The 11,935-nt window shown below is 40.8% G+C and overlaps 1 protein-coding gene across 1 annotated transcript; it reads right to left on the reverse strand.

Annotated features, from left to right (window-relative positions):
• Positions 1 to 3,054: 3,054 nt before the first annotated feature.
• On the reverse strand, positions 3,055 to 3,798 carry LOC113360061. Its single transcript, XM_026603611.1, has one exon. The coding sequence runs from the start codon at positions 3,796 to 3,798 to the stop codon at positions 3,055 to 3,057; it is 744 nt and encodes a 247-aa protein (XP_026459396.1).
• Positions 3,799 to 11,935: the final 8,137 nt, after the last annotated feature.

Consider the following 11,935-nt stretch of genomic DNA (forward strand, 5'->3'; position numbering starts at 1 on the left):
TTTTTTTGTATATAGTCTAGGTATTCGCAGACGAGAATTAGTAATAATGGAAGAATCAGCCGGTGCTTTATGTTTGTCTCTTAAGAATCAAAAAATGGAATTGTTGCAAGCTAATGTTGATGGATATGCCCGACTCGCTCGTGAATGTGAAGAATTAATTGAGTTTAGCCAAATGAAATACCTTCATGCAATGGATCTGTATGTGGATCGACTAAGTGCTAATCGGATCAACCCTTTAATAGTAAACGTTATGGCTTCGGGTGAAGCTTTTGATGCGTTCGCTAATGCTCGTGTCCGGATGGAACGTAGAGAAAGCGACTTGGTTGTTGCGCACGGTAGATTGAGGCACGCCAACTCAGTCCTATCTTCAACTCTTTGACTTAATGGATTTTGCCACATAGTGTATTGCTTTATCTATATTATATCGGATGTTTATGAATATATTACTTATGTTACTTTCTATGTATCATATGCACACATGACTTCCTTTAGGAGTATTCCCTCTTGCAAATGTGTTTATTACTTGGGTTAGTCGGAGCCGACATTATATTGTGCTTATAATACCTCTCACGGTCTTAGTAAGCTTTATGCGCAGAACTTAGTTGGCTTTGAAGTTTTAGTGTACTTCATTGATCATACACAAAATCTAGCCATAGTTGGTGATTGATACACTTCATCAGTCATATAAGTGTCTTAGCCAGACTCGGGGCTATTGGTGCACTTCATTGGGTCATGCACATGACCTAGCTCTTTCGGAGTTATTAGTGCACTTCATTAAGTCGTACACGAGACTTAGTCCTTTCTGGGACTATTGGTGCATTTCATTAAGCCATGCACGGAACCTAGTCCTTTCTGAGACTATTGGTGCACTTCGTTAAGCCAGGCAGGGAGCCTAGTTCTTTTTTTGGACTATTGGTGCACTTCATTAAGCCATGCATGGAGCCTAGTCCTTCCTGGGACTATTGGGGTACTTCATCGGGTCGTACGCGAGACTTATCCCTTTCTGGGACTATTGGTGCACTTCATTAAGCCATGCACGGAACCTATTCCTTTCTAGGACTATTGGTGTACTTCATTAAGCCATGCACGGAGCCTGGTCCTTTCTGGGACTATTGGTGCACTTCATTATTCCATGCACGGAACCTAGTCCTTTCTGGGACTATTAGTGCACTTCATTAAGCCATGCACGGATCCTAGTCCTTTCTGGGACTACTGGCGCACTTCATTGGGTCGTGCGTGAGACCTTAGTTATTAGTATTTTTAGGCGATTGAAGTGACTCAAAATGTAACATAAGATAGTTGTTTTATTATTTCTCAGCCACCCGACATACATTTAGTTACTTAAGCATAATAAGTTTTAGGCCATTTACCATTGATAGGAGTGTTGATGCGTGATCCATTCATCCGCTTGAGATAGTAATATCCGCTTTTTGCAGCTTTTCTAATCACGTAGGGACCTTGCCAATTTGCAGCAAATTTTCCTTCCTTTTCATTGCGCTAAACATGTGGCGCGATTTTCATAACTACATCATTTATGCTAAAAGTTTGTTCCTTTACTTTCTGATTATAGTATCTTGCCGTCCTTTTCCTAAACAACGTTCAGCTTTGGCTCGTTGTTCTTCTAGGGTATCAAGGTGAGCGAATCAACTGACCTCATTCGGGGTAGTGAGTCTGTCCATGGCTACTCGTGCGGAGGGAATTGCAATCTCTGCTGGCAATATTGCGTCTTCTCCAGACACCAAGGAGTTAGGAGAGGCGCCAATTGAACTTCTCTTGGAAATGCGATATGCCCATAGTGTGAGGGGTAAATGTTCATGCCAGATCCTATGGTGATCATGTACGGCGCGGCTTAATATCCTTAGCAATGTTTTATTAGTCGCTTCTACCTTCCCATTTCCCTGAGGGTAGTAGATAGTCGAAGTATGGAACTTGATTCCATATTGATCCAACAATTCTTTCACTGTTTGATTAACAAAAGAAGTACCATTATCCGAGCGGATAATCATAGGCACACCGAGTCGACATATGATATGTTCTTTGATGAATGCAGCGATCGTGGCACCGGAGAAATCCCAAAGCGGAATGTCTTCAACCCATTTGGAGGAATATTCAGTCGCAGTGATGATATACTTATGTCTTCCAAATGAAGTCGGGCTTATTTACCCAATAATATCAAGCCCCAAACTATGGAAAGGCCAAGGGGTGACGACACTATGCAGCAGGGTATGCGGGGAGAGGATTAGTGATTCGTGGCTTTGACATTGTTGGCACTTCTTCACATGTTCGGATGTGTCAAATTCCATCGTAGGCCAATAAAACCCTCCTTCATACAACTGTAGGAAAAACTTTCTCATACCTTGGTGTTCAACATTGTGAGTCGCAGCCATAATTATCTCCGCTTCTTCTTGTGATAAACAGCACAATATCTTGTCCCCAAAACTCTTTCTATAGAGGATGCCTTCACTCAAAAAGAATCATCCGGATTTATTTTGAATTTTTTAACGCATCTTGTATGTTCAACGGCAAGAGTTTATGCTGTAGGAAATATATGTAAGGTTGCCTCCAGTCCTCTACTTCCATACTACATACTTCTGTTTGTTGTGGGGGCGCCTGACAGTCTTCACATTTATCCTGGACTACTGCCGCTTGGACTTCCATGTTCGTCCAGTATACTCCCATCCTCTGCAATCGATGGTATAACGGGATTCCTCATGTCTGTCCGCAAGACTCTTCATGAACACGATTCAGTATTTCTTGCTCTTTTACTTTTCCTACACACCGCGATAAAGCACCTCCGGATGTTCAAAAGTATAGCGCTCCTTTGACTATAACAAATTGTTTTAGCACTTTAATGGGAAATAACTGATTATCCGCTTCTCTAGTTAAATCTTCGATATATGTTGTTCTCCAATAATCTTTCAATTCAAACGCCGCGTCTTCTTTCCACGTGCAGGGTAATGCTCTTCTTTTCACCACTACGGTTCCTTCGTTGGATTCGTTCAATTGTAGCTTTGCTGCTAAGGTAGCTAACGCGTCCGCATGTTTGTTAGTGGATCATCCTGTATGCCCAATAACGGTACTTTCTCTCATCGTTATCAATTCTTGGGCTTCTGCTCGGTAAGGTGCCAAGTGCGCCTCTTTTACCTGGAAGTTACCCGATACTTGGTTTCTGACTAGCTCCGAGTCTCCCTTGATGTCGATTTCCCCTAAATTGAGCTCTTTAGCCATTTGTAATCCGAGAATCAATGCTTCATACTCTGCCACATTATTACTACATTCAAAGTCTATCTTGAAAGCGAATGATGACAATTCTCTTTTAGGTATCTCAAATACTATCCCCTCCCCTCCGTAAGAACCATACGATGAACTGTCAAAGAACATTGTCCAGCGTTCTTCATCTTCGACTTCTGCAACTTCTCCAGGTATTTCATCTCTTATTTCCGTCATATCCATACTTGGGAATGCAGCCAATAAATCTGCAAATGATTTCCCGCGTACTCCTTTAGACCGCTGATACTTGAGATCAAATTCAGATAGTTGTCGTAGCCAGCGGGCTGTCCTGCCGGATAATACTGGTTTTGTTGCCAGATAAGTGATTGGATTAGCAGTTGCTGCCACTATGGTTTCATGAGAGAGTAGATAAGATCGTGATTTTTGCGTAGCATATATGAGCGCTAAGCATGCTTGCTCTGCTTTCGAATATCTGAACTTCGCGTCCCTAAACCCTCTGCTGATATAATGAATAGGGCATAGCTCATCATTTCCGAGGTATTGAGCCAACAGTGCTCCAATTGCCATATTGGTGAATGATGTGTATATGTAGAAGGGTTCGCCTTTGACAAGGCGTCATAGGACCCGCGCACTGATTAGGCATTCTTTGAGCTTCTGAAAGGCTCGCTCTTGATCATCTCCCCATTCAAATTGCCTATTTTTCTTCAGTAGCGGTATGAATGCAGACAATAATTGCGCCAGCCCAGGGATGAATCTCCGGACGTAAGACACTCTGCCTATAAAAGTTTGTAACTCTTTTACATTTGTGGGTAACCTCATAGTGGTTATCGCTTCAACCTTATCCGGATCAATCTGTATCCCCTTGTCTGTAACAACGAACCCTAAAAAATTTCCGGAAGTGACTCCAAAAGCGCATTTGAGAGGATTCATCTTTAAGTGATACTTTATACATCTGTTGAAAACACGCCTTAAGTGGTCGACATGATCTTCTCGTGCTCGGGACTTTACCACCACATCATCTATGTAAACTTCCATAATTTGATGCATCATGTCGTGGAAGATAGCCACCATTGCCCGTTGGTAGGTTGCGCCCGCGTTCTTTAACCCAAACGGCATCACAGCATAATAGAAATTATCGTACGGGGTTCGGAAGGATGTCTTATGCACATCTTCTGCGGATATCTTGACTTGGTTATATCCGCTAAACTCATCCATGAAAGAAAACATACCATATCCACACGTGTTATTCACCATTATATCTATGTTTGGCACTGGGAAGTCGTCTTTAGGGCATGCTCGATTCAGATCTCGATAGTCGACACAGCATCAAACCTTTCCGTTCTTCTTTGCTACTGGTACGATATTAGCTAGCCACACGGGGTGTTGGATTGGTTTAATGAATTTGGCTTTCAACAACTTCTCCACCTATTCCTTGATCGCCAATTCTATTTTCTCCGGGAAGTTACGGCGTCGTTGCTTGACTGGTTTGTACTCGGGTGAGACGTTGAGGTTGTGCGCGATCAAACTGCTACCGAGACTTGGCGTTTCTTCATAGTAAATGCGAACACATCCCGGTATTCATGGAGTAGCTTAATCATCCGCGACTTCTCTTCCCCTTCCATATGTTTACTGATGCGTACACAACGGGGTTCACCTTTCGAGCCAAGGTTTACTTATTCTAACCCGTCGAGGGTTGGATCAGTTTTTTCCTTTTCCTCAGGAAACTTTTCCATTACTTCTTCTTCCGAAATAAGAGGCTTTACTTCTTCCTGTAAATCCTCAATTACTGGGGTCGCCTCCATCATCTCTTCATCCGCCGATGACATAGCGTAGTCATGCTGACAGTTGGAGGCTTCCACGGATAATTTCTATAAGCGATAGACATGTCTGCCCTCTGGCCGCGAGAAGCGCTTGAATTGAGTATTCTTTGTCTCGGCTACAACTCTCTTATTTCCTGTGACAGGTCCCATTCGTGATGGACTAAAAACTGACTTAGCCTTCCCTTTTGTTTGATCTCCAGGTTGGAATTCTTCCCATTTTGGGAGGGGTGCTAGATGCTCCGGATACTCTTCCTGATCCGTAACTGGCTTTGTATAGAAGACCGCATCCGCCATGTAAGCCTCCTCCGGTCTGAATGGGTTGCTTGTGGCTGGGATCCGGAATTGCTTTCCTCTGATATTGGTTTTGACACATTGGTGATAAGTCGATGCTACTACCTTGTGATTCAAAAGCCATCCTTTCCCTAGTAACACATGGAAAGTGGTGTCGTCCTCAAGTACATAGAAGGGAGTGAGTGCTCTAATGGGCCCGATTTTCATCATCAAACGCACTATCCCAATCGCCGCCTGAGTCTGTCCTCCAAATCCTCTTACAGTCGTCGAGGCGCATCTTAATTGCTGTTTTTGACACTCCTAAGGACTCCAATGTGTGTAGTGAAATTAAGTTGAGGGAATATCCGCCATCTATGAAAGCTCGCTTGAGAGGTTGTTTGTTAATAAGAGTTGTCAGATATAGAGGACGAAGGTGCTCTCCCGGGTAGCATATATCTTCATCCTTAAAGGTGATAGCTTCTTTGGGTATTGGGTTATACGCTTTTACGGATGCAGTTGCCGTGATAGTCTTGGATGCTCGCGGATCTGGTTCTCACTAAAACCGAGGGAACCAAAGAACTATTGAGCTAAAACAGTTTGAGCAATTTTTCTAGTAATTCCATTAGTATCTGGGAAAGCAGTCGTCTCATAAGCTTCACATGCTTCTTCTTCTTCCACCTCCTCCCAAGGTCTCCAAGCTTCTCCTTCCGTAGGCTCGTTTGAAATCATCATAACTTGATGTTGAGGAAGCGGGTCTCTCTTGATGTTTTGCTCTCCTATCTCCAACTCGCCTCTAGCTCGTTTCCTCTACACAATGTAACGTAAGGAGAAACACTCCACAGTCGGATGATGAACTCTCCTGTGATAATGGAAATATCGCTCGTGCATCTTATCTGTCGTGGTGGGCTCTGTGGGTACGGGCGGTAGGGTTTCTTCTTTATTTGTCACCCATTGCTCCAGAAGCCCTATTATCTGTTCTCTGCTGCACGGTAGCGGTGGTGGCGGATTGGATTTTCCTCCATACGTTCTTCCTCTTCTTCTACCAGACTGTCCTCCGCGATAAGAGCCAAAAGCATCCCCTCATTTTCCTCTATCACTTCCTTGATCGTTAAAATATGGTGCGGATGCATTATTAACAGAGTGCAATTTCAAAGTATGACCGCTTGCCCCAGAATTCATAACGTCCGCACAATCTGAGATCCGGGCCGCAGCTTCCTCAACCTCTACAAAGGTTTGGAATTTGAAGTTCGTTAGGTTTAACCGAAAAATGGCATCCATTCCTCGGATGAAGATCTCCACTAATCGCTCTTCTGGGATGTCTTCATGACATTCTAGTGTCAAATCTCGGAAGCGAGTGATATACTTTTCGATTTCTTCCCTTACCCGCTGGGTACATCTTCCTAAATCTATTGTCATGACTCTTCTTTGCGCGGAATAGAACTTCTTCAAAAAGAGTTGCACCATAGCGGACCACGAACTAATGCTACCAGGTTTCAAGTTATCGTACCAGGTAAAAGCGTTATCCGTGAGTGATTTTGGAAATTCCCTCATACAAAGGCTTTCATCCTGAGCGTATGCATTCATTGCTGATATGAAGCAACTGACATGCTCTCGCGCATTTCCTTTTCCTCCATATGTTTTAAACTTTGGTGATGTTTAGTCCTCAGGGTATAGGTAATGGGCAACTTCTACCGAATATGGGGATTCCAGCGAGTCATAAGCATCGTGCCTTGTTACTCAGTAGTTAGCTTCCAAGTATTTTGCAATCGCGTCTTCCGTCATATCCGGAATGATACCTCTCATGTTGACTGCTTCAGTGGTTCTCGTGTTCTGTTCTCTTGCTCGCTTAAGACGCCCGCGTAGCTCCTGCTGCTTCTTAATAGATGCGTCTAGCTCCTCTTGTATTTCAGACATCTCCTGTTCGCTCGTCTCATCCGAAGTTTTTCCTTTAAGCATTTCTTCTTTCTTTTAAGATGCTCATGCACCTTGTACAATAGGCGTAGTGACTACCGCTTGGAAACGTATCTCCTCATCACTTTCTCCTTGCACGTCCTCCACAGAAATATGGTCCGGGTTAGGAAGAGCTCTGCCTGCTGGTATCTCTTGGCTCACATCTGGGAGTATCATGCTGGAAAAGAAGCTAAGAACCTCCCACTGTGGTCGCAATGTTGATGGGTAAAATGTGGGAAGGAGGAACTAGCCCTAATCACAGAAAGTACTGCCAAGGAGAAGAAAGGTTTATGGAAAGTAATAGAGAATTAATGATCCCTCAAGAAGTGTGCCCTCTTTCCCTTTTATGATAAACCTCTTATGGATAAGTGCCCATAAGATTAACATATTACTAAACTACCATTTCCCTTTCCTTAAGTTAACAGTAAACCCTTAAAGGCTTTCTTCTTGGACCAAAGCCCAACCAACCCTAATGCAATCTTGGGTGGATTAGAACTATCTCACCTTAGTGGGTTAGGCCTAGTCCCTTAGTTCATCCTCCCATAAAGGGAACCCTTTATGGGCTGAGGGACCATCTATCTTTTGATTGGTTATTTTTATCTATCAACAAAATCCTACAATCCTTTTGTGGGTCGCGGTTCAGAAACGGGTCCAAGCCCATCTTTGGGTATATAAAAGGAACGGTACACGTACCTTAATCTTCCTCTCATCTTGTCCGCGTATGTGAACTCTCTAGGGTTCGTGAGCTTTCTCCATTAATCATCCTTGGAGATCAAAAATTAAAAAGGGGTTTTCTAGGAACATATCAAGTAAGTCCTCTATTCCTTTAATCTCTTAATTTATAGATCTCATGAAGAATTTCAAAGTTTCAAAAGAGATTTCAAAAAACTTGAGTTCTTCATCTTCTTCTAGCATGAACTTACCAATAGATCAAAGTTCCATTAGAATTAGATTTGTCAATGATTCTTGTGGGAAGGTTTTTGAAAAGATTTCATCTAATGGATTTATTCTAGAAAAGAGGATTTGATTTGTTTAAAAAAAATTCAATCTTTGAAATATCCTTGATGGTCTTGGTGAAGATTTTGACACTCTTACAAGAGTCTTCTATGCTAACATCTATGATGTTAATTATGATGACGAATTGAAGACCATGATAAATAGACAAAGGATTCATGTAAATCGAAAATTGATTTCAAGTATTACTAAAATTCCCTTAGGGAGTTTTCGCCTTCCAAGACCTAGTCGTGAAAGACCTTCTCATGAAACCATCTCTAATGGTCTTTGTGGTAAGAGTGTTGATTGGAATGAAGGGAAATTTCCTACTACTCATCTTAGTCTTGCCTTGATGTCTTTTGGAAAACTTGGTATTTCTAATCTTTGTCCCTCCACGATTGAGAATTCTCGTTGGGGTCGTGAGTTTGCGGAGATGGTCTATTTCCTTGAGTTGGGAACTCCAAGTCTCGACATTTGTGGGTTTATCATTTATCAAATATTGTCGATGACGTCTTCCAACAAGAAGTTAGGCTATCCTTGCTTGATTGAGAGAATTTGTTGCACCTTCTCTATAGCTCCGATTGGCAACTCCATTGGAATTCCCAAGCTTGTTCGTCCATGTACTTTCAAACGTATGAAGGATAATTCTTGCAAGAGACAAAGATGTGACACCCTTTATGGCTCATGTGATTCCTCCTCCATGAATATTATTCATCAAATTATCAAAGGTGTTTGTAAGATTAATACCAAGGTAAGGTGTGTGCATGAACAATTACTTGTGATTGCTACTAAGTTTCCATAAGTCAAGGATGACATGGATAAGATTCAATCCACTCTTATGGTCTCCGATGATGAAGATGATGACTAGTTTTTCGTACTTTATCGGTTTTTGTTTTTAGAGGTTGTTTGGATAATTATATAGGAAACTTCTTATGAGAATTTATTCTTGTGTTTTAAGAAGGATAACTAGGGTTTGGAATAACCATTATTGTGAGTACATATAGCTATTTCCAACGTTTTCATCTTGCAATGTTTTTAGATTTATTTAGTTAAACTCTAATGTTATTTGGAAGATGATTGTTGCAATATTAATCTTTATGGTTTTATATATTGTAAATTGTTATGGGATATGTTGTTTACGTCCGTGAACCTTGACTATCTCATACTTGTTCAAAAGTTATCTCTATTATGTCAGTACGAAAGCATTGATAAAAGATAGAATGAACTTTTGACTACAAAAGTTAAACATTTTATGTCATTATGAAAATATTGATGGAAAAAGGATGAACTTTTTTTTACAAAGATTAAATCTATTATATGTCAATGTGCAAATAGTGGTGAAAAATAGAATGAATCTTTGATTATTCCGCAGTATTGGTCTTTCACTGATCCACATCTTTGTGCCTATACTGTGTTGCTCCGTAAGTTCTCTTATGTTGAGCATGACAAATTGAATTGATCATTTTCCTTGTGGGTAAAGTCAATTGAGATTTTTTGGATGCAAATTCATATTCTTATATGATTTGTTAATGTCCAAAGAAATCCTTCTTTTCTTGTAAAAGTAAGGTCGCTCTTGTTGTTCTTTCGAGAATGACATTTTATGGGGGAGAGTTCTTAATTGAACTTGTGCTTAATTGCCAAATCTTTGTGGGGAGTGCGGTTGTGGAATATTGTAGGGGTTATCTTGTATCTTTATAAACTCCTTGATGAATGCATTTAGTTTCGGCTATATGATTGCATCTAGACAAGTTGATATGTTGTTCTCTTTTGGTCATGAAGTATCTCTATGAAAATTTCATGAGGATGCCACTAGTTTTCATACCTTTGCCAATTTATGTTCACAAAAGGAGGAGAATTAATGTAGAGTTCACACTACAAATACATATGGTTTACGAATCATTATGTAAGGGGGAGTGTGTTAGAGCATAGCTCGGTTTACCTCGCATGCGTTGCTATCTCAAGCATGTTTGTCAATGTTAGTGATCAAAACTATGATTCTTGATTTCTAGCCTACATAGCTAAGTCTCAGAATAGGATAGAAAAGTGTAGTTGAGCTCAAGGACTTCATGGCGATTCATCATACAACGACGAAGATCTACTCAAGGAACCGTGGAACTTCATCAACAAAAAGGTATGTGGAGACTTGAACTTATATATCACTCAAAAGTCTATCTCTTCCATCTTCTACTTCTTATGAGACAAAAGTCGTATGCTATATAGACTGGATCATACACATTTGATATTTCCAGCCGAGTATATCTCGCCTATCTATATCTCGAAATCATGTGTTGGTAAAGCGTTTCTCTTTGATCAAGTTTATCTTCACCTAGTGACGAAAGTCATGAAAAGTTTCAATTACTTTGAGAATTTCTCTGACGCGAAACGGTATGTGAATAACGGCTATATAATGTCCTCTGAGAATGTGTCAATGATTGGAATGAGAGTTTAGATTACATAACCATGTATTCCTTAATCCGAAGTTTTCGAACTTTGTTGATTGATAGAAACCGGAGGAATTGGCTTTGCCAAGTCCGCGAACTGACGGAAGTTCTTGTACCGAGAATTTCTGCTGGGATTTTCCAAAACTTTGCGTGTAAGTCCGCGAACTGGCGAAAGTCTCTTGCCGAGATTTTCTGCTGAGTTTGAAAAACTCCACCGATTGTCTTAAGTCCGCGAACTTGTTTGTGAGCTTAAAAGGTTATGATCTAAAGATGTGCTCTGAACATGAAACTTAAATTATTAAGGAATGTTTTATGCAAACCGTGGATATAAAGTTCATGAGACGATTCAATCGAATCGAATCATCTTTGTTTCAATTGTGTCTTGTGTAGTTACATAAGAACTCATAAAAATTGAACAACTCTTAACTAGTTATGGTGAAGAAGAACAAGGTTAATATGAAATGCTCATATGGTTAACCTTTTGGGTTACTATGTGAACCAACATACACGTACAAGTTTGGGCATGGTTTTCACAAACCTAGTAAACGTCTACCCAAGTGTGTGTGACAAACTAAGTTTTCGATCTAACAGTTGAGAAATATTAGCTTGAATCTAAATCAGTTTTTCATCTAACGGTGAATATGGATTGCTTTGTAACTAAGGTAAAACCCTGATTTGAAGACTATATAAAGGAGACATCTAGCATTGTGCAAAACTAATCCCCACACGTCTGTGTGATACTAGTGCGATCGCTAGAGTCGATTCTCCTTTAACCTTTGGTTTTCTTCTCTAAAACCAGGTTAACGACTTAAAGACTTCATTGGGATTGTGAAGCCAGACCGATACTACTTTTATCGTAGTTGTGTGATCTGATCTTGCATCTTCTATCGTATGAGTACACTCTTTGATTGGCTTGAGATCGTGAGAGTTCTACGATAAGTAAGATAAAGAAGTCACAAACATCTTCGTCTCACTGTTTGCGATTCCTCGAAAAACCGCCTGTGTAGTCAGGAAGGATTGTAGAGAGGTGATTGATTAATCTAGGTTGTTCTTCGGGAATATAAGACCGGATTATCAATTGGTTCATGTTCACCTTGATTTCATATCTTAAGACGGAACAAAACCTAGGGTTTATCTGTGGGAGACAAATTTATCCTTTGATAGACTTTTCTGTGCGAGACAGATTTGTTTATTATCAAGTCTGCGATTTTGGGTTGCAGCAACTCTTGG

The sequence above is a fragment of the Papaver somniferum genome, chromosome 3 (genome assembly GCF_003573695.1).
Source record: "Papaver somniferum cultivar HN1 chromosome 3, ASM357369v1, whole genome shotgun sequence".
Taxonomy (NCBI): domain Eukaryota; kingdom Viridiplantae; phylum Streptophyta; class Magnoliopsida; order Ranunculales; family Papaveraceae; genus Papaver; species Papaver somniferum.

Coding starts and splice junctions, on each gene's coding strand:
- LOC113360061 (XM_026603611.1), bottom strand. CDS start 3,798: ATGGCAATTGGAGCACTGTTGGCTCAATACCTCGGAAATGATGAGCTA.